Genomic DNA, 25,792 nt, shown 5'->3' on the forward strand with positions numbered 1-25,792 from the left:
GCAGCTTCACGGACACATGCCCCTTCGAGTCAGGCTGGTGTTGGAAGGGAGAGATCGGTGAATTGCGGTGCTTGTTGATCTGCGGCAGGGTGGAAGGGTCGCCCCGGGGGGGATGCACGGATGGGAGGTATGGGAGGTTGGATCAGAAGCACAATTGGAAAGGTGATCGAAGGTAAGCCGAGACAAGGAGATCACGGGGCCAGGCAGGCAATCCTTTGACAACGACAAGAGGGCAGGCGCAGAGTGCATTCCAGGTTCTTTTGCGCCAGTCGCGCTTTCCCAATTCAGACGGGAAGACGCTAGTCTGAGTTGGGAAATCACATGACCAGCCTCGATCTAGATCTACCGGAACAACAGTAACTAACAATCAAAATGATAATAATCAATCCGACAAGATGTTAATTTTGCTACTAGTGTCTCCCATATGTCCATATACTGCATATCAAAAAAGATGAACGAACTACTCAGTACGCCAGACCGGCTGCCGGGGAAAAAAGGAATGTCACAAATCCAACAGTCAATGAACGGGGAGGCAGAAAACAGGTGGATGATGGTATCGGTACAATGAAACACGCAAAGAGAAAAAAGCCACTACCGCAGTCCGATCACGCTCTGAGGAAAGCATTAGCCGAGAGCATAAGGGAGAGAAAATCTGGGAGCTTACCATTTCGAGCGTCCACACACGGCGAATCCAGATCTTGAGGGGGCCCTCCACGCCCTCCACATTCTCCAGCTCGATCCCCTCCCACCAACACCGCCGCGCGGGTTTCCGCCAGAACAGGAGAAGCTTCTGCGCCATCCCCACGGCATTGTTATTTGCCAGATCCCCTCGAATATCAGTGCGGAGTTTGGCTAGCGCCAAACTGCAAATCACCGCCTTGTTGGGCTCGGGAGCTCGGTGGCCCCATTGATCCTCGCGATCAAATCCACTGCGCAACAGATGAGTCTCAAGGTTCAAATCAATTAGAAAAAAGGTGAACTGACCCTGCAGTAAGCATTTCAATCAAGTGCTGCTCCGTAGAGCCAACCTCCTCGCTTTTTCTCAACCCCGAGAAAATCCCGTCCTGTTTCAAGAGAGCTCGGCCAGCAGCCCGCTTGACTTCCAGCATCTCATCATGGTCAATATTCGGAAACGGTGGGATCGTATAGAAATCGAGATCTTCTCGAAGTACGATAATACCCGCGCGGTCTTGCAGCATGTCCCGCGTCGAGCTCTGCATCGCGTCGGGCACTTCCAACTCCGGTGAGGTCGAGCCCGACGGCAGGGAGGACGGGATCGACTGAGCAACGTGCCGGAAGAAGTCCAGCATATATTGAAGCGAGGCCGGGTCATACTGCAGTTCGGGTCAGGCATGAATCCTTCAAACAAGATGCGCGCATTCACATACATCAACCGGGTAGATATCCCCCTCATGGAACCCACCCATGTGCCCATCCGGAAGAAGGCCATTCGGAAACAGCGACAGGAGCACGAATTCAGGCAACGTCAGCAACTCATCTCGCGAAAGGGTGAATCGGGTGCCCCTGAACCTCGAATTAGCATCTGCAAGTCTACTTGCTGGGCGTGTCTTGCTTACCGGAGATCGAGAGTAATGTGTTCATCGCTGCCAATGTCTACGTACACAAGAAGCTTAGCAACAGGCATATCTTGACGCGCAAAGACACCTACCTCCAAGAGTATTGATCGGGGGCCCTCCCGTTTGCTGTACCTGAGTAATAATACTCGAAGCACCTCCGGCAGCAGCCATCACGTAGCTGAACGACTCGAGCGGACTGTAACCTTCGGTGTACGGTGGCGGGGGTTCCCCGTCGTCAGCACTCTTCTCTCGCCCGTCACTCTTGGGCTCTTGCGAGAAGGACGCTTTGGTCTCTGCGACAACCGACGACGAAGGGGCCGAGTCGAGAAGCTCCTCGACAGGGGGCGGAGGCGCGAAGGCGAAGAGCGACGCAGGTTCGGGGGGCCCTGTGACGGCGAGCTCTTGGGCGCGGTCGCTGGGGTCTGTCGGCGGTACGACGAAGAGGGAGGAGAACGGTGGGGGACCGACGGAAGAGGAATTGGAGGCTGATGCTTCGGAGTAGGGGTACGAGTGCGGCGGGGGCGGCGCAGTGTAGTAGTAATTGTCCTCCTCGGGGGAGTCCGTCTGGAAGGGCGGTCGCGCCGTGTTTGAGAATGACACGATGATGAGCCTCGAGGGAAGGTTGGGATGAGAGGAAGTGGAGGACGATCTGAGGGTTCCAGACTTGCGCCCTAGAGGGTCCGTTGTTGTCGATCAGGAGGCGAGCTCAGACAGAAGATGTAATGTGCAGGTCATAGACCAAGGGACTCTGTATAACATATGATATACTGAGAAACCAAGAAGGGACACAAGCACAGACTGACCAACAGTCTATATGTAGTCAAAGGGAAAGAAAGATAGAGGAAGAGAGAGAGGAGAAGTGGTCGGCGCTTAGAGGCTGGGGGGGTTTGGCGGTCAGTCAGTCACGTTGTTGCATCACCATGAACAACATGTTATTCCGCCATGTACCCAGCAGGACTACAGATATAAATCATGTTTGAAGAGTTGACTTCATGGACTCGAAGAATGCTGAACTACTAGTTGCCTACACATGGCGCTCGGCAAAGCTCTGGATCAGACCTTCCAGCGTCGGCTCATACTCCTTGAGCGTGACCTGATCCCCGTCCAGGATGGTGTTGGCCTGCACGAACACCTTACGCGGCACCTTGTTCTTGAGCACCACCTCCCGCACTTGGGTCCCCCACCACTTGTCCACCGAGGTAATCCCATTGTACAGAGCCAAGCCAGCCTCGATGTCCGCCGTGCTCTTGTACACATGCAGCTTCTGGAGGTACTTTTCCACCGCTGGGCGACCATGACTCAAGATCTTCGAGCGATCCAGGTGGATCTCCAGGTCTGACAAGTCGTCCTTGGTATACGACAGCTTGACGAAGTCATCACCGGCATCAAGGAACGTGCGTAGGATGCTGTATCGAGCCTGCATATGCGCCTGGCCCCATTTCTCAGTTTTGGGATCCCAGAATTCCAATGCAACCAGACCCGCGCGAGCCATCTGGAGATATGCGGTGAACAGCACATCACCTGCCTCACCAGCCATGTCCTCGGTGCCATCACCGAATCCAAAGATCTTCAAAATGCCGAAATCACAGCCGAGAGCCATAGCCACGCACTCGGCGCGACACTCTTCGTACGAAGAGGCAATCGCGCCAAAGACGGAGCTCCACGTCTGACCCGGTTTGTACCAGGTCGAGACGGGCTTGCCTGTCACGGGGCTGATCGGGGGATTGGCGAGATCAAAGTTGTATTGTCCGGGAGCCGTTTCTTGCAACAGTTTTCCCGTACCATGCCCCAGAAGCTCATGGATGCCGACCTGCACTTCAAAAGCCGGATCGCGGCAGCGGCGGTATACATCCAGGTCCTTCTCGGCAATGAAAGGGATTGGCTCATTGGGAGCCTTCGCACTGAGAACATTGCCCAGGGACACATTCTTGAATCCCAGGTTCTGTCGGATGTCATCGTAATTAGGTAGGTTGATACCGGCTGGCAGACCGGAGCATGCAAAGCTCAGAACTTCGAGCGACGTGAAATCCGGGCTGAGGAATTTGTCCTTTTCGAAGTCCTTGCCCCAGGGCAGTTTGGGTATCATGCTCTCCGCACTGTCCACCAGCGTGCCAAACGCCCGCGTTCGTTCCATATTGACCTATTTGAGAGTAAGCGATTGCTGCGCATCAAGATATCTGACACACATACCAGAGCGACAAAGCCTTCCCATTCTCCACGAACACCATGCGGATCGCGATAGGTCTCCACGAATCCCAGATTCGTCTCCAGAACCGGTTTCTGATCCTTCACCCAGATCCGCTGACTCTCCTTGAACGCCTCGATCGACCCAGTACCAAAGGATTGGGCATACGCATCGAGCATTCCCTTTTGGTTCTCATTGGCGGCATCGAGCTCTGCTTGCTTGATGCAGTGAGCGATCTTGGCCATTTCTTCCTGGTGGTCTCCAAAAACTAGGCGCAACGTCTTTCCCTTAAGCTTGCCATCGAGCTCAAACGTGTCTTCCGGAAGGTCTCGGTGGTTTGCCCGTGGGTTTGAAATGCCGGATGCGATCAACAGTTCAAAGTCGCCAGACGTAGTCTTCCGCAGCCTGGTGTTCTCGAGAGCTAACCCCTTCTTCTCCATCAAATCTCCAATCGCCGTGATCTCTTCTTTCAAGATCGAAGGCGAATCGGGATAGTAATTGGTCATGTGGCCACTTCGCGGATATCCCAGGTGCATCATTGACTGCTCGCTCGTCTCGTATATGCCGCCACCAGTGCTGTTTGCCTTGTGGAAGGCAGCCTTTGTCTCCAGTGTCGCGGAAGCTAAAGTTTCAAGAGCGGACGGCGGTAGGCGGGGGATGAATTTGGAATCCCCGAATCCCTTGTAGTTGCCGCAATTCCCTAGGAATTGGGCCGCATATTCGAGAAAGAAGCGGAGATTTTCTTCGCTAACGTTGGTTTTCTGCACTAGGCTGTTCCAGTCGCCATTACAGGCGCGGTAGAGCGTAAGGATGAGGTCGTAGATCGGCTCCGACTCGGGAGAGACTTGGCGCAAAGTGACTCGTGTGCCTTCGAATGCGGCGCTGTATGATTACAGCTAGTTAGCTCACGATCTGAAGCTACAGGAGACCCGAAAGGGCATTTACCGACTCATGTAGTGAGCATATTTCCTGAGGCTCGGATCTTGCAGCGTCTCAAAGTGCGGCTTGATCTCCAGACGGACCACCGTCGGCGGCGAATCCGCCAGGTAATGCTGCTTGATGTTGTCATCCATGGTTGTTGCGAACAGGCGGGACGAAAGTCGAGGACTACGAAAACGAGACGAGAGCGATAGAAGTGGCGAGCCCCGGGTCAAGCGGCGTAGGGACATGGGGGAGGGGGGAGGGGAGGTCAATGTGAGAGGTATGACCAGTGCATTGATTGGGCGGGAACAGAGGTACCGCAAGGTCACTGCCCACCCTGTGGACTGTGTACCAGTACCTGTGGATACATACCTCCGATCAAGCCAGTTTCAATTTTATCCTTGTCGGTCCATTATTTTATGTACAACTAGCGAAATGATGCGAGAGATAGACTAATTACAATGGTGAATGCAAGTTCACAGCAGACTATCGTACTTTGCTAACCCTTGCTTCGGTTGCTGTGGTGGTCGTTGCGCAGGGGGATTGGTATTGTGGTTGGGAAATGCGCTCGAGGCCGTGTTTTGTCCCGGTGGTGGAGATCTCAGAGCAGTGTTGCTGCCCATGCCTCCGGACGGCGGAGGGGGAACGGAGAACGCAGAGTAATTGGGTCTCTGCTGCGACATGGTGGTCATAGTGGACAAAGATGACAAGGACGCACCAGATCTGTTTCCCTGAGCCTGGTGGTGACTAGTGCTAGGTGTGTCCCAGATTGATGCCGAGGACTGCCCTGCCGTACCTTGCATGGGGGGAAAGGCCGAAGCCATCGGTGAAGCCATGGGCGAGCCTTGTCGGGCCGTGGGCTCAAGCGACGGGAAGGAGCTCAGTTTCTGATCGGGCGTGATGGAGCGGAAGCCAGAACTAGCTTGTTGGTTATTGGCCTGCCACGATAATGAGGGCGACAGGCTGGAACGCGAGGATTTGACCGGCTCCGGTTCCACGCTGCCCCAGATATCCCTCTTATCCTGGCCGTTCGAAGGCGCAGCAGTGCCCTTGCCCAGAACAAGACGTTCAAAGTGGTTTCGGGCATTGTCCATATCGCCCGAAGTAAGATCGGTTCCAGATTGGGAGAAACTGTCGCCGCCATTCTGGAATCCGGTTGAATTGCCACCAGAGGAAAGTTCCTGTAGCTTTCGGGTCTGTTCCTTTTCGATCTTGGAAGAGATTGTCTTGATCAAGGCCATGAATTCATTAAATTGTTGAAGGTTCAGCAGCGGGCCCAGACTGAAGCTCCAGAGGATAGGCAATATCTCGAGAGCGAGAAAATCTGTATCTGCGACGGTGCCTACTTGGCGAAACACTTTCAAGGCGGCCATCATCACCCCAGGCTCTTTGGTCTTGATTGCCTTGAGGGATGGGACGAGTTTTTCTTGAATGGTGTACTTGTCCAGAATGGACGTCTTGACCGATTTCGACTTATTGGTCTGGACGGTGCCAGTCAGATCGTCATCCCATCCGTCAGTATCCTCGACAGAGCCTCCACAGAGGACACTAAAAGCTTCTAAGCTGCGAACTTTGATGGCAAGACTGCTGGTGCGACTGAAGGTGCTAGCGATAGGAGGGAACACTTCGTTCTTCACGGTGCTAAAGTCAAGAACAGGGAGCACCACCGGCAGACATTTGATAGATGCATCCACGAGGGAGTGCGTCGGCGAGTCCAGTCCAAGTCGTATCAGAGGTAAAATGTCTACACAAGAATTAGCCGCGTATCCAGGCCTTGCGGTCAGTCAACCAACCTTCTTTGAACTCCATTCCGGAACAGTTATCCGCAATGAGATTCATGTTTTCCAGCACAACCATCAGACCCGCATCCTTTTTAGAATCCCGTTCCACTGGTCCTTTGCCCGAGCCCGTTCCGAATACTTCCTTCAGACGAGGAATGACTTTCTCGGGGAACGCGCGGCGCCCATTAGGGATTTTCGAAAGAACCCCAAATACGTTTTGTAACAAGAGAGGTAGAAGCTCACGATCTTTCATCTCGTCGAGAAGCGCACCGAGCAGCTTCCGTTCCAATACAGAAGGGGGGAACTCAGGAAGGACTCGCTGCAGACCACGCAAGAATTGAGTTTTCTCATTCTGGTTTTTGGCAGGCAGTGATTCCAAGAACCGAATCGTGGATACTAGGACATTGTCAAAGTATTGGGACTGCTGAAATTCTCGCGCATTCATACGTTGAGCAGCTCTTCTGGTAATTAGCCGCGGCAGGACATGCGACAAAACATCTTTCGGGATCGGTTTCGAACTGAGAAAGTTGTTCCCCTGTGACGGAGTTGTTGATTGCGAGCCGAGCAGCTTCTTGTAGGTGGTCAAGTTCGCATGGGTTTGCAGAGGTGACACATGCGGAGAATTGTAGAGCGAGATGATGATAAGACCCAGGGAGAACAGATCAGCGGACGAAGACACATTTGAATCCAGAGCAAAGTCGGGCGAGGTGTAGTCGAGATTCAACTGGACTGAAGGCGGCAGCCGTGGGTCCTGGTAGAGAACCTCGGACACGGCCAGCGGAGGAAGCGATGTTCGAGTTTCCGAGGAATCGGGAGGCCCAGCAAAACCCAGACCGGAGATTTTCCAGTCGGACTTGGAATTGATATAGATGGCCTCGGGGTTGAGATTTCCATGCACCAGGCCAGCCGACTCGTGGAGAAACTCAAGACCCTTGGCGACTTGCAACAGGCCCTTTTGGATTTCGAGTTCGTCAATCTCCAGATCCTTTCTTCGACGGGTGCCGTCGTCGGGCTCTTGCACCATATATCGGCTGCCTCTTGAGCCGCCGGCAGTATTCTCCTGACCATTTTGCTCCAGCAGCAGGCCGGACAGGGACGCGGTGAGAGGCTCTGTTGCAAACATCAGGCCACCACTGCGGGTCTCCTCGACCGGCTCGAGGACCTGCAGGATGGACGGGTGCCTCAGCCGGGCGAGATTGCTGGCTTCGCGCTTCAGCCGGTCGATCACATCTTCCTGTAGCTTCTTGTTGGCGGAGCCCGAACGGCCGCCAAAGCCACCGGACCGCGATTCGAGAGTTTTGCGGTCAAAGATGAAGATAGACGCTGCAGTACCGGTGGACTTTTTCGTGCCATCATGGATTCTCCAGGGGCCCGAGTACACGGTGGGGTGGGGAGCAATCTGATAGTTGGCCGTGATGTTGGAGCTCAGCGACTTGAGTGCTGACGAGAACATCTTGACTGGAGCGAGCCCAGGCAATCATTCCAGAGGCTGGGGCTGGCGAGTGGGCTGGTTTCACAGTGTCGTCACAGCACGAACTCGATGCATTTCACCACGGTGTCTTTGCAGATCAGGGTCGCCCCAACAATGAATGAATGAATGGCTGGCAGACGAATTGAATGTTGAGAGAGATCCCAGGTGTTTCTATCAGGTTCTGACGTGCCGAGCAGAAATTGGCATGGTCGGGGGCCAGAGCGAGATCAGCCTCAGCTTTTGTTTTCTTGGTCACCCATCATTTTGCTTGATAGGAGGGACTGAACGGATCGCCCGACCGCGGTCACATGATCCGGATGACTGGACAAGCCGGCTGCCACAGATCGGATGTTGGGTTTCGTATGGTTACCGGAATTGAGGAGAGGACACGACTTGGAATCATACCCTAGTTTCCCTCCATTCCCTCCATAAAGAACCATCCTGATTCCACTACAGAGGAATTGCCCATATAGTCGCGGGGTGATCCGAAGTCGGTCCAACTGGCCCTCGCTGATTGGCCACCGCCTCGATCCAGGCGGTGAAGTCCAACTGCCTCGGAACATCGGAGTTGGTGCCGCCGCTCCGGACGATTTTACGATTGTCAGTCAGTCACGCAGAGAGTCATACTGAATTGTTGACTTACTTCAGTCAGTTCTCCCCCTCCCCCCTGCTTCTTCATTGAATCAATACCGCACTCCCGGATTTTCGATCTCACTGCGCTGGTCTCTCTAGCTTTGGTCACTGACACTTCTTTCCTCCTCCACAGCCATGAAGTCGCTTCACCAATTGGCTCGCCGCAAGGCCCTTACTGGACTTCCTGGCCCTCGTATTGTGCCTAGGCAGACTCTCTCGACCCGGCTATGGCAGCGAAGCTTTACTGCTACCGCCATGGCGCCCTCTCAGCAACTCCCCGATCTGGACGCCTCCAAGTTGACCGTCACCAAGACGAGCACCCCTAAGGAGCTCCAGAAGCCCCAGGATCTGGTGTTTGGAAAGACATTCACGGGTAAGAACGGGAACAAAATTCGGTTGATTTGATGTGCTGATGGCTTGTCCCCTTCCCAAACAGACCATATGCTCACTGTGGAGTGGACGGCTAGCGACGGATGGCACGCGCCTCGCATTATCCCCTATCAGAACCTCAGCCTGGACCCGTCCACATGCGTGTTCCACTATGCGTTTGAATGTTTCGAGGGCATGAAGGCATACAAGGATAACAATGGTGGCATTCGTCTGTTCCGCCCGAACAAGAATATGGAACGACTGAACAAGTCGTCCTCGCGCATTGCTCTACCTACCGTGGACGGCGAGGCTCTAACAAAATTGATCGGGGATTTTGTGAAGCTGGACAGTCGGTTTATCCCTGAGTAAGTGTGGTTTCTGACGTGGGGGAAGTATACGCTGATTTTGATAGTGCTCGTGGATATTCCTTGTACCTGCGACCTACGATGATTGGTACCCAGAAGACATTGGGAGTTGGCCCGCCGGGCTCGGCACTTCTGTTTGTCATTGCTAGCCCCGTTGGGCCGTACTACCCGACTGGCTTCAAGGCCATCTCGCTGGAGGCGACCGACTACGCTGTCCGCGCGTGGCCGGGTGGAGTCGGTGACAAGAAGCTTGGTGCCAACTATGCACCGTGCATTAAGCCCCAGCTCGAAGCCGCTTCACGTGGCTTCCAGCAGAACCTGTGGCTCTTTGGCGAGGAGGAATACGTGACCGAGGTCGGAACCATGAACCTCTTTATCGCCTTGAAGAACAAGGAGACCGGACAGAAGGAGCTGATCACTGCCCCTCTGGACGGCACCATCTTGGAAGGTGTCACTCGGGACTCCGTGCTGGCACTCGCCCGGGAGAGATTGGAGCCCAAGGGCTGGGCGATCTCGGAGCGCAAGATCCGTATGTCGGATGTTGCCGAGGCTGCCCAGGAGGGTAAAATGATTGAGGTCTTTGGTGCTGGTACCGCGGCCATTGTCAGCCCCGTCCGGAATATTAGCTACAGGGGCAAGCTGGTGGACTGCGGGTTGAAGGAGAACGAGGAAGCCGGTGAGATTGCGCTTCAGATGAAGAGCTGGATCGAGGGAATCCAGTATGGTGATGAGAAGCACCCCTGGAGGTAAGCTGCCCCCCCAAGTCGTTTTAAGATCAGCATTAACTAACCGTTCGACAGCTATGTGATCTAAATGGCCAGTTATATGAAGGGTGTAGGGTTTACTTGGCACTAACCAAAAGTTCCGATTGGTCATATATTGGCATCTCACAACTGAATATGCTGTTTTCTGCTTATCGATTATGCCTACGGTTCTCTTTTCTTCATTTGAGGAGCATCGCAAGCGCGATTTTCCGGTTATATCCTGGCCCCCAAGAGCTTTAGAGAGTTTTACAGTTTCTAGAATGAGACTGAACAGTTCATTATTTTGCAGCCTATCTCCCAACAACAGTCGCCGGTAGCGGAGCGGTATGGGCGCTAAAAGTCTCGTTGATCCCCAGCTCCCACTCCTTCGATCTCAAAGCGAAATCGTACCGCAAAAACAATGTGGCAACCACCAGTTGCATTTCAAAGTAGGCGATATTCCTCCCCAGACAGCCTCTTCCTCCTTGTGAAAACGCCAGAAATGCCCGTTGCAACAAACTCCCGCCTGGCTGGAGCCAGCGCTCTGGCATATACTCCTCTGGATCCTCATGGAAAATGGCCGGATCGCGGTGGACTGTATGTGTCGACACGGAAATAGTTGTGCCTTCGTCGAACCACTCTCCGGACACCTGCATGCCTCCTTTGGGTACTATTCGTGGTAAACCACCAGGCAAAGACGGCCGGAGCCGCAAGCCCTCGTCGATGCACGCACGCAGATAGGGGAGATCTTTGATTTGCTCATATGAAGGAATACCCGTGGCATTCAATCCACCCGGCAAGGCGTCGTTTAGCTCGCGGCGGAGTTTCTCGACTACCCGCGGAGTTCGCATGAGCAGCCAGAGGATGTTTGTCAAGGCAATCTCTGTGTTCTCGCCGGCGGCGTTGAACAGGTTCTGGGCTTCCGTGACCAACTCCCCGAATTCAAGACACAGAGGGTCGTTCTTTTTATCCCAGAGCAGCGTGGTCATGAAATCATCCAGGGGCTCCAGGCCTACACGAACCCGATCTGTATCCTGGCGAAGGCGATTTCGAATAAAGTGGATGGTGATATCACGGATACGATCACCGTCCTTCCATTCATCGTGCCATCTCGTCAAGAGCTTGATCCACGGAATGCATTTCGGCGCCCAGCCGATACTGGCCGACATATGGAGCGAACCACAAAGGGTCTTATGCAGATCGGCCTCATATTTTTCTCCCGATATCGTCTCTGCAGTCACGACGGTACTATCCCGTTCCAGAAACTGGGGGTCCTGGTTGAACATGGTGAAGCTGATGACGTTGTACATCAGATAAAGCATCATCTGTTTCATATCTACTTCCTGGCCCTTCTTTTCGTCGAGAATGCGAATCAGTCGAACGAGATGATCGTGGACAATAGTCTCAAGCTCAACGATGCTCTTCTGCGCAAAGGCCACGGCGAATCTCTTGCGTTTTACGTTGTGAACGCTCTTGGTCTGGGCATCGGAGACGTTTAGATGTGTCGAGACAAACGCGCCGTAGAAGTTATCCTTCACGGCCATGGTGCCGTGGCCGTAGATGTCGCGGATTGCCTCGACGGTTGCAAATGACACATGTGTTGGGCCGACGCGCACGGCTTTGCCATGCTTTAGATGCGCCTTGTGGACGGCCAGCGTGCGAGTGCGGCGGAACTGGTGGATGACGCCCCAGGCATTACTGATGGAGGCGATGGAAATACCGGGGAAGCGACGGAGCTTCTTAGGGTCGCGCAGGAAATCGTATATAGGAGAGAAGATGACCCAGACAGCGAGCAGCAGGAGAGCCGACAGTGCAACCACTTGACCGGTCATGGCGATGTTAATAGAAGATCCCACTTGAGAGATTTAGTCACTATAAATGCATCACGGACGGTAGATCGCTGATTCATGGCGCAAAATGGGGCATTCTGAGTGGGGTGTACATGGACTATAACTCGGTGCGAGATTGCCAAATTGGGAATTCCAGGACCGAAGAGGGCTGTTGAAACAGGCCTCAAGGAATCAATTGCCTGCCAAGCACATTACCATATTGGCTAGAATTTCGCACAATTACAAGGGGCCGCATTGTCTTTCCGGTAATCCATCCCGAGCCCATCTCGGCATTTTCTCCGCAACTTTATCTTTCCCCGCAATTCGGACGATGATATACTCCTTCGCGATCTGAATTGCCCTGCACTGAGATAGTCTCACAATGGCAAAGAAGACCTGGTAAGACGTTAGTGTGCCATATACTGTAAACAACGGGCTTACTTTTGTCTTAGCTTGACATGCCGGTCCCGGAAGGTCCGCTGTGCGTTGAACCCTACCTCCGCCCATCACGTCGCAAACTAACGCGAAGCAGGCGACGGCACCGAGCCAACCTGCAACCGGTGTGTCAAGTCCAACAGAGAATGTACATTTTTCAAAAAGCGAACTGCGTCCATTGCATTCCGGCATAGCAAACTGTCCGCACTGGTCGCCGCCGTGGAGCGAACCGACCCGCGATCGCCATCGAATGTCGGCTCAGAAGAGTCACCATCAGGCAATGGATTCCGACCCGTGTCGCCACTCTCGGTGGCCGAGGCCATCTTGGAGCCGTCAGTGCCTTTGGTGAATGCATACTCACCACTGTCTCAACACATTACCGTTTGTAGTATTTCCTCCCCGACGACCAGCTTAACCACCGCTACGCATGGGCGTGGCCTCTCGGATGATGCCCAGTTAGAAGATCCCAGCCTAGAGCTGCAGGCTGCAACGTCTTATTCGCCGTCTCGGCACATTTTCGACAACCATGGTGCATCCAACTGCACCTATGATCGGCAGGTCCCACGGCCGCTAAATTCCATTGAGGGCGAGCTATTACATTTTTATGTACAGAATATAGGTCCTTGGGTGAGTTATGGTTCAATCAGCTGACAGTTTACTGACCTTGATTGGACAGCTTGATGTCACTAGCCCCGAGCGACATTACACCTATACGGTGCCACGGTAAGGATTATCTGCACTTCCACTAAATAATGCTAATTTTCCAGGCTCGCATTGCACTGCCAACTTCTCCGTACGGCTATCATGACTTGTTCCGCCCATGTCATGAGACTGCTGGACCAGAGTCACACGGACCTGATTGCAGTAGAAGAGCAGTGTCAGTCTGAATGCGTCGGGCTGCTCATACCAATTCTGGACGACGTCACATTAGCAGTCCAGGATGATACCGTCTTGGCAACAATAGTCATCCTGCGCATGTCCGAGCAATACGACGAGTATCACGTTGACCGACAGTGTCATCTGGTCGGAGCCTTTTCCCATCTGGGGCATTCGATGACGGCCTCCACAGCGGCTGGGGGTCTGCTGCAGGCAACCTTCTATTCTTACGTGCGTGCAGATATCCGAATGGCCATTCTGGGACAGTGTCGGACCAAGCTATCGGTTGATAGTTGGCCACTGGATGAAAGTTCCCCGTCCAATGATGCAGACTGGGCAAACCGCATTACCTGGCTCTTCGTGCATGTCATCAACCTCTGCTACGGAAACAAGGATGAAATGCAAGGTATTCTGCCTTGCGAACAGCTAAACATGCTGGTTGACGACTGGAAAGCACATATCCCGTCTACGTTTGAGCCATATTTCTACGAAGACCGCGAAAACACATCATTCCCCATCATCCGGCTTTTGTGCCCTTGGCATGGTATGCGACATTCTTGAAAAATTCTGATTCAAATCAGCTCACTGTCAGTGCAGTCGTCGGCCTTCAGTTCTACCACACCAGCAAAATCCTTTTGGCTACGTATTACCCGCTGCAGGGTGCATTCAATGATGCCCTTTCGTTCAATAAATTTATTGAGGTACGTACGCAGTCTCTCAATTGAAATTGGACTGAAATAACAGAAAGTAGGCAGCCATACTCCCGCATGTGCGAAATCTTTGCGCCATCTCATTCTCCAATGAGCATTACGGATGCCGCATCAATTCCTCACATTGTCTCGCAACAGGTAAGTCAAAAATTTAGAGGCAGACATAACGGAAGCTAAGTCTGATCAGGCTCCCAATTCTTCACCGGCCGCGAGGAACAGCGCCGGGTTTTGGATTACTTTGATATGTTAAAGCATAAACAGGCATGGCCGAGCCGAGCTTGTAAGGAGATGCTTTATGAAGCATGGAGGACATGATATCCACGTTCAGCTCTGCGATTTCAACGAAAATATATAATTGATAGAGGGTATTGCAACTGAGTTGTTTTGGCTTATATTATATACAATAAGCTATCCCTATAAAATTCATCACTTCCCCCCTCGCTCGACCCGAAAGTAAATCGACACCTAAATTCACTTCATAAACTCAGCATGTTCAGAGTTCTTCTCTGTCTTTGAGTTAGAAGGGACCTCGTGTGCCTCAACATCACCCATTGACGGCGCCAATCCAGACTTCTTGAGTGCTTTGGCCTCATTGACCGCCATACGCGCCCTAGGAACCACATTCCATTGGATAGCCTTGTGCCAGAAATGTTGGTTGGCCTCAATTTCTTGGTCTCGCTCTGGATTTGGCAGAAACAGCAGATCCACAGACTCCAGGTTCAGATACGATGTCTCTGGGTAGAAGCAGTACACGATAAAGGCGGCAACGAGATTGAAGACGGCAAAGATGATGTAAGTTTTGTAGCCAATGTTTTGGAGTGCTGGTGGTGTAATTTCGACAACCTGAAAGTGGCCATTAGCTTGGATATAGTGTCGGAATTGGGATGAAGAGATTTACGATAAAGTTTCCTAGGAAGTCTGCCGCTGCAGCCAAAGCAGCGCCCTTGGCCCGGATTTTCAATGGGAGAATCTCAGCTGGGTATACCCACACTGTTGCCATCCAACCTATCGGAAAAATTAGTGCGATTTCAACTGGAAATGCAAATTTGAAGCTTACCCCACGTGAAACAGCCCTCAAATGCAAACACAAAGAAGACCGCTGCAACGCCTGCTGCGGTGCCTCCAATGGCCACGGTGATGGCTTCACATACTAAAACCACGCACATTCCAAGTGCCATAATAATTAAAAGGCGCCGACGGCCCACTGCATCAATCATGTACCACTAAAGGGAGTTAGATGAGCTTCAAACCAACGATAGTAGAACTCATACCGTGAGAAACGAGGCGAGAATATACCACACCTGAAGAAAGCAGCCGAGAAACAAAGACCTCTCCTGCGGCAGATTAGTATGACAAATGCTCTATAAAAGGCATTTCAACGTTACCTGTGAGAAGCCCAAGTTCTGTTCAAACAAGGTCGGAGCATAGTAGCTAACAATATTGATGCCTGAAACAAACAGATCAGAGATGATTTTGTCAAATAGAGAACAAAGCAGACTGTACCAGATGTCTGCTGCATAAACTGGATGCCGAGTGAGAGAAAGAACCGTTTGTTGGCAGCGCATCCTCCATCAGAGATAAGCGCTTTCCATCCGCTCTCCTCCTTGGCCTCAATGTTGATAGCAGTGAGAATTTCGTCTCTCTCTTTCAGCACTACCGGATCGTCCACGGGCTTGTTACGCAGCTTGGATAACACCAGCGTTCCGCGGTCAGAAGAGCTCTCGTGGTACATGAGCCAACGGGGGGTGTCCGGTAAGAAGGGTGTAATGACGAGGATGTAGATAGCAAAAACAGCCTGGAACAGCAAAGGGAACCGCCATTGAATTTGCCCAGGATGAAAGTAAAACGCATAGTTGATCCAGTATGCCTATCAGATTCATTAGCTCGGTCTAGGTCATAGAGACAACGCGATTACATACCAGCATTAGCCCGAACAGCATGGTGGTGAGTTGACAGCACAGATGCCAACCCCGCTGGCTAGGCAAACATATCTCACTTTGGTAGACAGGAGCCACAGAGGTCAAATATCCAATCCCTAAATTTGATCAGCAGACAGCAGTTGCAAAGAACCGAAAAACCTACCGAGTCCGGTGAGGACTCTGCCCACCATCATCATTATTCGCTCTACACAGGCGCCCATCAAAGCAGTACCAATAATGAGCAGGCCTGCGCCAGTCATCAATCCACGCTTCCGTCCAATCTTTTCGGCCGTAATTGCAGCAAGGATGGCACCAAACACGGCGCCGACATCGTAAAGAGCGGTAATTGTGCCGGTCATGACAGTGCTCGGGTGATCCATCTCGGTCAGCCAGTACTTGGAGATAACAACTCCAGACATGACTCCCTGGTCATATCCGAACAGCAAAAAGGCCGAGGAGCACACAGTCGTGATGGCCACGACCAGAGACGGGCCCCGGAGCGCATCGAGCCCAGTACGGTCGATCATAGTGAAGTATTTCGAGGGTTTCTCGGAGTTGTAAAAGAAAATTGGATGCTGGGGACTCTTGGTCGACCGACGACATCATTATATCCTATGTTGGCGCGGCGCATTGACGCGGCCCAGGAATCTCGAAGCGTGGGGGCGCCACCGAGCGTCTGCAGAATGCGGGGGAAGCGAAGGTGGAGCGGTGGAGCCCGAATGGATCGCGGTCAATTGTTACCTAAAGGATCGTTCGGCCGCTCCACTGATTAGCCAGGGTGTTTAGCCGGTTACGAATTCAGTAGGAGGGGACCGAGACCGAGCGTGGAGGGATGGCATCACTGGACGGCCAAAGAGCATAAAAAGAGCAGCTCGCCAGTATGGTAGGAGTCACAGATGGCGCTTCTAGATAACGCGCTGGTGGCTGGGATCGCCATTGCTTTTTACCTGTTCTTCAACCAAACCCCCAAGCCGGACGCTCGTTTCTTCGTTTCGCCACAAATCCAGGACGGACTTGGTCCGAGGGATTTAGGGTTGGGCCGTCCCGCTCGTGCCGAAACACGGAACATTAGGCTAAAGCTTGATCTCACGGTGCGTATCCCCCCAAATTACGAAGAGTTGAGGCAGACACTCATCGGACATGAACTAGGCAAACCATGTCGTCGTCTTCTGGGGCTCGCAGAGTGGCACCGCCGAGCGGCTGGCCAAGGCGCTTGCGCGGGAGTTTAGAGATCGCTATGGGATGCGTGCAATAGCCGCGGACCTGGATGATTTCGACCACGAACATCTTGAATCGCTATCCACAAAGCATTATGTTGGGTTTGTCGTCGCCACGTTCGGTGAAGGAGACCCAACCGACAATGCCGCCGGACTGCATCAATACCTGACAAGCCTGGACCACGGTCACCGAAAACTCAGCAATCTCAATTATTTTGTGTTTGGGCTTGGAAATAGCACCTACCAGTATTTTAATCGCTTTGCCAGCTTTGTGGACCAGGGTTTGAGTACGGCGGGTGCCCAACGCGTTGGCCGCGTGGGCATGGCAGACGAGCTCGATCGATCTGACAATGTCTGGAACGATTGGAAGCACCAGGTACTGGATGAACTACTGGTCCGCGGAATTGGCAAGAAATCAGACATTGACGAACCTATGTTGCCGGATCCCGATTTCAAGGTAGTCGATCGGCCATCGATTTCACGAGAACTCATTCACTTGGGCGAAAGAAACTGGAAACAGCGTGGCCAGCGGCAGCCCATTGTCGCCGCGCCTGTCTGTCACGCGAAGCTGATCTCGCAGCCAGATTCCGGGATATCAGTCCCACATGATTATCTGCAAGTCGAACTGGAGCTGCCAAGTGGTCCATCCGGCTCGTATCGCAGCGGCGATCATGTGGCGATCTGGCCCATGGCTCCAGAAGACGAAGTCCAACGTATTGCGCGACTATTTGGCTGGAATGAGAGAGAGTTACATACGACGATTGAACTAGTATCGTACAAGGGCAGTTCGGGACTGGCGTGCTCGATTCCCTCTCCAACAACCCGGGATGCCATACTTCGATACTATCTCGATATTTGTGGTCCAGTCAGTCGTGAAGTGCTGCAGGTACTTGCTCAACTTGCTCCAACACCCACGGTCAAGTCCTACCTGATGTCACTGATGATGGAAGACGAGGCTAGTTGGCAGCTGGCTTGTTCCCGACACCTGACTGTTGGCCGCCTGATGGAAATTGCCGATTCCAATCAAGAAAGCAAGTGGCCAGCGGCCTTGTTTGAGCAGCTCATCCAATGTCTTCCTGTACTGCAGCCGCGATATTTTTCTATTGCATCCTCTCCCTGTGTGAAGCCCCACCAGCTGGCCATCACAGTCGCCGTACTTGTCCATGAAGGACCAGACCAGCAAAGCTTCTACGGTCTAGCAACAAACTACCTCTACTCTATCTACCAGTCTCTCAATTCCGTGACAGTAAAGGAGAGCCAGCGGCCTCGATTTGTTTTAGACGGACCTGGACATTGCCTCGCTGGTGGAGATACATATATACAGATTCGCCCTTCCACTTTCAAGCTTCCAAGCAAGATGCAGTGTCCGGTCATTCTATTTGCATCTGGGAGTGGAATTGCACCCTTCCGAGGGTTTATCCAAGAGCGGGTGATGGCAGCACTCGAGGGACAAGAAATTGGGTCCGTTCTTCTTTTCTTTGGTTGTCGGAATACAGCAGACTGCCTCTATCACAATGAGTGGGAGGATTTACAAGAGAGTTTGGCCACTGTTGGAAAGAAGAGCCTTCTGGACGTAGACTATGCCTTTTCCCGAATGAATAAAAGGGAGTATGTTCAGGACCGGATGGTGTCCCGCCAGCAGGATGTGCTTCGCTTGCTGCTCGAGGATCAGGCATCGGCATACATCTGTGGAAGTGTGAAACTCTCCAGTGGCGTCAAGGCCACTTTAAGACAGCTCATTGGCAACCACCGGGGGTGGGAAGAGAAAGCATGTGTAAAGTTTCTCGAGGATCTGAAGGGAAGCGGAAGACTGCGCGAAGATGTGTGGGCATAGAAGATAGATTACCCTAGAGACTGCACAATATAAGACTTTTTCCCGGACGCTGAGGCAAGATGGAAGGTCATCTGTGCCAGCATAAATCATGAGCTGTGAAGGAAAATACGTAAGACTCCCAAACTACGCCATTTATGCCTACGCAATAATCAATCGGGCCCATTGCTCTTGGTCTCTCTACTTACCCCAGGTCCCTAGCTCGGTCTTTGCATACCATTCTGGGAAACCTACCCCGTAGCTTTAGTATAAACCCCCAGATTCCTCCATATTTCCTTTCTACGCACCGAATACAACAATGACCCGCAAATACCTTGGGACGAGTGGCCGAGGGCTGACTGTTTGGATTTCAGTCGCTGCCTCGACCGTGCTGGTTTTCTACGGCTACGACCAGGTTACTTAGTCTTTGATAATGACCCCGTCCCAGCTTGTACTGATTGCTCTCGGTTTAGGGTGTCTTCGGCAATGTTCTCGTCAACAAAGACTTTCTCCGGACCATGTCGCACCCGTCCACGGGCATGCAGGGCAATCTCACCTCCGTCTACAATCTAGGGTGCTTCGTCGGCGCCTTGTCGACCATTTGGATTGGCGATCGGCTCGGAAGACCAAAAACGATTCTCATAGGGAGCAGTATCATTGCGGTCGGCGGTCTCCTTCAAGCGACCAGTTACTCTGTCCCGCAGATGATGGCCGGTCGCATCGTCGCTGGTTCCGGAACAGGCATGAATACGGCCACGGCGGGCGTGTGGCAGGCAGAGACAAGTCGGATGAACAGCCGCGGAAAGCTGATTGTCATTCAAATGGCGAATTGCATCTTCGGGGTGGTTATCGCCAATTTCTTGACGCTGGGCTTTGCTTTTGCGCCTGGTTCTGTTGCCTGGCGGTTTCCCTTGGCTTTTCAGATCTGTAAGTGAACTAGCGAACTTCCACTTTGTGATAGGCTTCGACTAACAGGAAGACGTGAAGTCTTTACTGTGTTAGTCTGGTGCATGTGTCCATTCCTACCGGATTCTCCTCGTCTCTTGATCCGCAAAGGTCGTGACCAGGAAGGGCTAGAGGTACTTGCTGCGTTGGCAGGAGACGGAGCCTCATCGACCAGTAAAGAAGTGCAGTCTCAGTACCGCATTATCAAAGATGTTCTGGAGCGCGAGCAAGCTTCCACGTACAAATGGTACACGATCCTAGCTGGCAAAGGTCCCGCTGGGCTGCTTCGACGCATAATTCTCGGTGCCTGGATGCTGGCCATGACTCAATTGAGCGGCATCAACATCACGAGTTACTACATGACGTATGTCTTTGAAAACGCTTTGCATTTCACGACTTTGCGGTCGCGGATCCTCTCTGCCGCTGGCTCGATCGTCTACCTGGTCTTCTCGTTGTTGGCATATTTGATCATTGAGCGCTGGGGCCGACGCACCGTCATCATTATCTCGTCCTTGGGCTGTGCTATATGCTGGATCATGGTTGCCATCATGCAGGCGCTGGTTGTATCTGATCCCGCCGGCTCCACGGCATACAACACGGTCGCGGTGGTGTTCTTTTTCGTGTTCTGGGCGGCATTCGGCATGGGACTTCTGCCTGTGCCCTGGATATATCCAACCGAGATCAACGCTCTGGAAAAACGCACGGTTGGCGCGGCGCTGGCAGTTTGTACCAACTGGATTCTTAATTATATGGTGGCCGAGGTGACGCCGCTGGGCATTGCCAATCTCGGATGGCGGTTCTGGGTCATCTGGGCTGTCATCTGTGCAAGTTTTATTCCGATTGTCTACTTTTTCTACCCAGAAACTGCCAACCGCAGTCTGGAGGATATCGATAAGTTCTTCGAGACTAAGCCTGGGATGTTGGTGCATCGCAACCAGCTGGCCTTGCAGCTGCAGCGGCCGGCGATGTTTGCGGAAGAAGATGCTCGTGTTGCTCAAGGGGTTGAGAAAGATGGCCTGGATGGCGTCATGGAGCATGAGGAGAGGGTTTTCTGAATTGATTTCGACACTAGCATGCCCTGAACATCCGGCTTCACATACACCTGGCCGGCTGGGGAAACGAAATATGTTGGAAGCGGAAACTAATTCAAGTTTTGTTCATAAGAATTCAAGAGATCACATTGAGGGATATCACAACTATAGACCAATATACAGAGCGAATCCGTCTGCTTATTGCACCTTGGCCGTAGAGCCAGGCGTGGAGAGTACAGGACCTTCTGCCGGGGCATCGGCCTCGGACGCATTTGAGTTCCACACAGTCGGTTCCTCGTCAGGCTCATCGGGCAGAAACTGGTTCAGAAGCACGCCGAGGAGCGCAGTAATGGCAAACCCGTTCTCCATCACGAGCTCTACAGCTTGGAGCAAGCCCTCCAGCGCGTGGTTGTTCCCCGAATAGGTAAAGAAGTTGCTGAACCAGTTGGGAACCAGCGTGGCAGCCATGCCAAGAGAAAACGACGCAGTGAGCACGAAGCGGTTGCGCCGTGTGAAGTCGATGGTGGCTATCACGCGGATACCAGAGACGGCCACGGACGAAAACAGGAAGGTGGTCATGCCGCCCAGGACCGCACTGGGGATGGCGACCAGCGCCGCGGCGAACTTGGAGAAGATGCCCATGATGATCAGGAACATGCAGCAGGAATACCCCGCTGAGCGGTTCGCGCATTTGGTCAGCGCGATGACACCGTTGTTCTGGGCGAAGACGCTCATGGGCGATATGGTCATCAGGCCCGCCAGCAGACAGGTCACGCCGTTGCCCAACACTCCGCCCTGGATGCGCGAGTCGAACATGGGCCCATTGACTTCCAGCCGGGATACATCGCAGGTGGCTGTGATATCGCCGATGGACTCCATCATCACCACGATGTATAAAGCCAGCAGCGGCAGGATGAGCGGCGGATAGATGGTCAAAGGGAACGTATGAACCCAGGGGAAAGATGCGACAGGCGCCTCAGCAATCCCGGACGACTCGAAATAGTTGCACCCGGCCGCAACGATGGAGCCGACCAGCAGACCAACGATCACGGCGCAGGACCGCATAATGGGTGGGCCGAATCGCTCAGCCAGGATAATGGTCACATAGACCAAAAATCCGAGCCCCACAAACTGCGCACTCCCCCAGGGAAGCGCATGCGGTGCGGTCGCATCGGGACACATGGCACCCATGCAGCTGCTTCCGCCGACCCAATCCTCGATGCCGGATTTGATCAAGCTGGCTCCGATGAGGAAGACCACAGGACCGGTGACCAACGGTGGGAAGAGCATCCTCAGCACCCGTTTGCTCATGAAGGACAGGCCGATTTCCAGCAAGCTACACAGGCATGCCGTCCCCAAAAGCGCCCCGTATCCCTGGGGGCAAGGGAGCTTGGCTCCGTTCGCGTCCGTGGGACAATATCCCGAATCATACATCTGGGTAAAGGTGGAGGTCGCGACGGTGATGGTGGCAAACGATGTGCCCACCACCGAGAGCAGACCCGTCCCCACGTAGTATTTCGTTTTGTAGATGTGGAAGCGCGTCATCTGGATCGCAGACAGCAGCCCCGAGACGATCAGCGACGAGGAGACGAGGTACTGCGACAGCTCTGAGCCGAAGTGCGCCGAGCCGGCGAGAATGATTGGCGGTGCGATAACTAGATCGAGTCAGCCCGCCGTTCGAACATTCGGCGATCTGGGTTCGCACTCACCACCGGCCAACATGGCCAACGCGTGCTGGAGACCCAGCAGCAGCACGAGCAGAAAGGGCACGCGATCCTCCAGGCCGAAGAAGGGAGCGGCCCTTCGAGGCTGGCCCTTCTTGAAGGGCATCTTGGGGATGAACAGGCGGGCATAGTCATAGTCCCCGATCAAACCGTCCCTGTGAAGATGTGAGTCATGGGCGCCTTCATCGGGGGAGCACAGATCGTTACCGCGTGGTGAAGTACTTGACGGCGCGGCGGGCGCGGTCGCCCACCGTCCGCTTGGGCGAGAGATCCGGGCCAATCTGGTCAGGGCCGTCCATGATTGCAGCAGTGGATATCCAGCAACCAGCCAAAAACGCGGTCGCACCGCGGGGACCTTATATATGATCGTGGGATGGAATACGGAGCGAAAACCATGTCCGGGTGCCGGAACCTGTGGGGAAAGCAACCTCGCGATCAGATCCCGGACGTGCCCAATGGGAGCCTTGGTTATCGCGGCATTAGCAAGCCCTTTCACCAAATGTTGCTTATCGCAGGTACCCGGTACTTCCCCACCCCCGCCCAATCACCCGCGGCGCCCAAGTACCTGGTACCCACACGCATGGCCGCTTATCAACAGAACAGTCGAGATAGACCGATACTGAGGGATCGCGGGCCAGCGACACGGAGAATCCTCGAAAATGGGTTATCGGGGGCTCTGGACAGCTCAGAACTGATACTCGGAGTCCCCCGTGCAGATGGAGAGCTCCGAGTATCATACAACCCACGATCGGATAGAGCTGCCAGGTCCAGGCAAGCTCAGGGTTTTGCCAAGTTGCTTGTCAGCCACATGAGGAGCGGTTGTCCCAGCATCAGCATCCTCCCGTCTCTCGCCGATGGGTTGCGATTGTTTTCTTTTCGTCTGGCAACCTCACATCGAGGCCACTTGTCATTTGCGATGGGCTTGGCTTGCCACTGGGTTGTGAGCGACACAGCAGGATCGGCCTTATGGCAGAGTCCGGGGGCCGTGGTGGTCAGACCTCGCGTCCGGGGTTCATCTACGCTTCTCGAATGGCCCTCGTCCACCCGTCAATGACTTCATCGTGGTTGGCACGACCGACCTCTTGGACCGAGGCTGGTCGATCGAGGGCGGCGGATCACGTGAGGGCGAGCTAAATCCGTCGTCCAACCTCATCACTTTCTCTCCACCGGATGAAAGAGTGGCCGGCAGGAATCTCATAGAGGGTCATAACTACTACCGAGTGTATCATATGGGATCATCTCGGCCAGGCAACCTCCGCGGGCCACTGACATACATGCGACGTATCTGCCGTTCCTGCTCCTCCCGACTCTCGCCACACCTAATTCCCGTGCGGCCTCAGGCACCCACCGCCTGATTGGCCCTCGGTCACGTGCCCCTGAAAACGTTGAGCCGGGCGTTGGGGAAAACTTGCCACTGAGGGAGCCGAACGTGAATATTTCGTCGTTTGGCCGAGGAAGCATCTTGTGATTCTTTCCAATGCTTTCTAGCCATTGATCCTGATTCGCCTGTCTCGCCCGTTCGCCCTGTTTGGATTCTTGCTCATTCCTCGTCGTCTCTTCCCCAAGCGGCCGTGGCCCACTTTTGCCTCTCCCCCAACGTTGAGTGGAGCCATATAAAAGATCTCTCCCCTGCGCTCTTTTCTTCCTCCCTCTCCCTTTCCCACACACACACACACACATCATGTCGACCAAGCCTGAGACATCACGCCCACGGGCACCAGACACCAAGAAGGTGCACATTGCCGATACGGCAATCACCTCGAAAAACTGGTACAAGCATGTCAACTGGCTGAACGTCGCCTTCATCATCGGCATCCCGGTCTATGGCTGCATTCAGGCCCTCTGGGTGCCACTGCAGTTCAAGACCGCCGTCTGGGCCGTCCTCTATTATTTCTTCACTGGAATGGGCATCACTGCCGGTAAGTTCTCTCTTTTTTTTTTTTTGTTGGGCGCCACCCACGAATGATGAGAAAGAAATAAAAGACTGACTCAATGGTCACAGGATACCACCGTCTGTGGGCCCACTGCTCCTACTCGGCCACTCTGCCCCTTCGCATCTGGCTGGCTCTCGTCGGCGGTGGTGCCGTTGAGGGCTCCGTTCGCTGGTGGGCTCGCGACCACCGCGCCCACCACCGGTACACTGACACCGATAAGGACCCGTACTCCGTTCGCAAGGGTCTGTTGTACTCGCACCTGGGCTGGATGGTGATGAAGCAGAACCCCAAGCGCATTGGCCGCACCGACATCTCCGACCTGAACGAGGACCCCGTCGTGGTCTGGCAGCACCGCAACTACATCAAGGTCGTGCTTACCATGGGTCTCGTCGTTCCCATGCTGGTGGCTGGCCTTGGCTGGGGTGACTGGCTGGGCGGCTTCGTCTACGCAGGTATCCTGCGCATCTTCTTCGTGCAACAGGCCACCTTCTGCGTCAACTCGCTGGCCCACTGGCTCGGTGACCAGCCCTTCGACGACCGCAACTCGCCCCGGGACCATGTCATCACCGCGCTGGTCACTCTGGGTGAGGGCTACCACAACTTCCACCACGAGTTCCCTTCGGACTACCGCAACGCCATTGAGTGGCACCAGTACGACCCCACCAAGTGGTCCATCTGGACCTGGAAGCAACTGGGTCTGGCCTTTGATCTCAAGCAGTTCCGCGCCAATGAGATCGAGAAGGGCCGCGTGCAGCAGCAGCAGAAGAAGATCGACCAGAAGCGCGCCAAGCTGGACTGGGGGGTGCCCCTGGACCAGCTGCCGGTCCTGGAGTGGGACGACTATGTGGAGCAGGCCAAGAACGGCCGGGGTCTGATTGCCGTCGCCGGTGTGGTGCACGACGTGACCGACTTCATCAAGGACCACCCCGGTGGCAAGGCCATGATCGGCTCCGGCATTGGCAAGGACGCCACGGCCATGTTCAACGGCGGTGTGTACTATCACTCCAACGCCGCCCACAACCTTCTGTCGACCATGCGCGTGGGTGTCATCCGCGGCGGCAGCGAGGTGGAGATCTGGAAGCGGGCCCAGAAGGAGAACTCGGAGTATGTGCGCGACGAGGCCGGGCAGCGGGTGATCCGCGCCGGCATGCAACCGACCAAGATCCCTGAACCGATCCCGACGGCCGACGCTGCTTAGAATCTGATGATGACATTATTCCTTTCGTTCTGTGCATGCTTGGTCCGGTCGGCGTTCAGGGTTTCATTTTTCGGTTTCATTTTGTCTTCTTGAGAGAAAAGCGGCTGCGGTGGTTGTGA

General features: G+C 53.9%; 10 protein-coding genes across 10 annotated transcripts; 5 read left to right on the plus strand and 5 right to left on the minus strand.

Annotated features, from left to right (window-relative positions):
• Nucleotides 1-591: 591 nt before the first annotated feature.
• Nucleotides 592-4,835, minus strand: PFLUO_LOCUS8466 (uncharacterized protein; the record flags this gene model as incomplete). The annotated part of the gene is made up of 9 exons (XM_073786203.1): nucleotides 592-612; nucleotides 665-929; nucleotides 985-1,334; nucleotides 1,389-1,524; nucleotides 1,578-1,614; nucleotides 1,670-2,187; nucleotides 2,606-3,717; nucleotides 3,768-4,644; nucleotides 4,708-4,835. 9 exons carry the CDS (start codon nucleotides 4,833-4,835, stop codon nucleotides 592-594), a joined length of 3,444 nt encoding a protein of 1,147 aa, XP_073642482.1.
• A 324-nt stretch (nucleotides 4,836-5,159) lies between these two features.
• Nucleotides 5,160-7,917, minus strand: PFLUO_LOCUS8467 (Protein kinase domain-containing protein ppk32; the record flags this gene model as incomplete). The annotated part of the gene is made up of 2 exons (XM_073786204.1): nucleotides 5,160-6,427; nucleotides 6,477-7,917. 2 exons carry the CDS (start codon nucleotides 7,915-7,917, stop codon nucleotides 5,160-5,162), a joined length of 2,709 nt encoding a protein of 902 aa, XP_073642483.1.
• A 786-nt stretch (nucleotides 7,918-8,703) lies between these two features.
• Nucleotides 8,704-10,115, plus strand: PFLUO_LOCUS8468 (branched-chain-amino-acid transaminase bat2; the record flags this gene model as incomplete). Its single annotated transcript, XM_073786205.1, has 4 exons — nucleotides 8,704-8,941; nucleotides 9,005-9,302; nucleotides 9,350-10,048; nucleotides 10,103-10,115. 4 exons carry the CDS (start codon nucleotides 8,704-8,706, stop codon nucleotides 10,113-10,115), a joined length of 1,248 nt encoding a protein of 415 aa, XP_073642484.1.
• Nucleotides 10,116-10,356: 241 nt separating this feature from the next.
• Nucleotides 10,357-11,877, minus strand: PFLUO_LOCUS8469 (uncharacterized protein; the record flags this gene model as incomplete). Its single annotated transcript, XM_073786206.1, has 1 exon — nucleotides 10,357-11,877. The coding sequence occupies one exon, from the start codon at nucleotides 11,875-11,877 to the stop codon at nucleotides 10,357-10,359; it is 1,521 nt and encodes a 506-aa protein (XP_073642485.1).
• Nucleotides 11,878-13,134: 1,257 nt separating this feature from the next.
• On the plus strand, nucleotides 13,135-13,746 carry PFLUO_LOCUS8470 (uncharacterized protein; the record flags this gene model as incomplete). The annotated part of the gene is made up of 1 exon (XM_073786207.1): nucleotides 13,135-13,746. The coding sequence occupies one exon, from the start codon at nucleotides 13,135-13,137 to the stop codon at nucleotides 13,744-13,746; it is 612 nt and encodes a 203-aa protein (XP_073642486.1).
• A 620-nt stretch (nucleotides 13,747-14,366) lies between these two features.
• PFLUO_LOCUS8471 (uncharacterized protein) lies at nucleotides 14,367-15,820 on the minus strand (the record flags this gene model as incomplete). The annotated part of the gene is made up of 7 exons (XM_073786208.1): nucleotides 14,367-14,738; nucleotides 14,794-14,900; nucleotides 14,953-15,118; nucleotides 15,167-15,229; nucleotides 15,281-15,342; nucleotides 15,399-15,762; nucleotides 15,815-15,820. 7 exons carry the CDS (start codon nucleotides 15,818-15,820, stop codon nucleotides 14,367-14,369), a joined length of 1,140 nt encoding a protein of 379 aa, XP_073642487.1.
• Nucleotides 15,821-16,710: 890 nt separating this feature from the next.
• PFLUO_LOCUS8472 (uncharacterized protein) lies at nucleotides 16,711-18,865 on the plus strand (the record flags this gene model as incomplete). The annotated part of the gene is made up of 2 exons (XM_073786209.1): nucleotides 16,711-16,905; nucleotides 16,964-18,865. 2 exons carry the CDS (start codon nucleotides 16,711-16,713, stop codon nucleotides 18,863-18,865), a joined length of 2,097 nt encoding a protein of 698 aa, XP_073642488.1.
• Nucleotides 18,866-19,359: 494 nt separating this feature from the next.
• PFLUO_LOCUS8473 (uncharacterized protein) lies at nucleotides 19,360-20,841 on the plus strand (the record flags this gene model as incomplete). The annotated part of the gene is made up of 2 exons (XM_073786211.1): nucleotides 19,360-19,768; nucleotides 19,844-20,841. The coding sequence occupies 2 exons, from the start codon at nucleotides 19,360-19,362 to the stop codon at nucleotides 20,839-20,841; spliced, it is 1,407 nt and encodes a 468-aa protein (XP_073642489.1).
• A 174-nt stretch (nucleotides 20,842-21,015) lies between these two features.
• PFLUO_LOCUS8474 (uncharacterized protein) lies at nucleotides 21,016-22,840 on the minus strand (the record flags this gene model as incomplete). Its single annotated transcript, XM_073786212.1, has 3 exons — nucleotides 21,016-22,472; nucleotides 22,527-22,696; nucleotides 22,749-22,840. The coding sequence occupies 3 exons, from the start codon at nucleotides 22,838-22,840 to the stop codon at nucleotides 21,016-21,018; spliced, it is 1,719 nt and encodes a 572-aa protein (XP_073642490.1).
• A 1,382-nt stretch (nucleotides 22,841-24,222) lies between these two features.
• On the plus strand, nucleotides 24,223-25,673 carry PFLUO_LOCUS8475 (stearoyl-CoA 9-desaturase; the record flags this gene model as incomplete). The annotated part of the gene is made up of 2 exons (XM_073786213.1): nucleotides 24,223-24,460; nucleotides 24,544-25,673. The coding sequence occupies 2 exons, from the start codon at nucleotides 24,223-24,225 to the stop codon at nucleotides 25,671-25,673; spliced, it is 1,368 nt and encodes a 455-aa protein (XP_073642491.1).
• Between the last annotated feature and the right edge of the window lie 119 nt (nucleotides 25,674-25,792).

The sequence above is a fragment of the Penicillium psychrofluorescens genome (genome assembly GCF_964197705.1).
Source record: "Penicillium psychrofluorescens genome assembly, chromosome: 5".
Classification (NCBI taxonomy): domain Eukaryota; kingdom Fungi; phylum Ascomycota; class Eurotiomycetes; order Eurotiales; family Aspergillaceae; genus Penicillium; species Penicillium psychrofluorescens.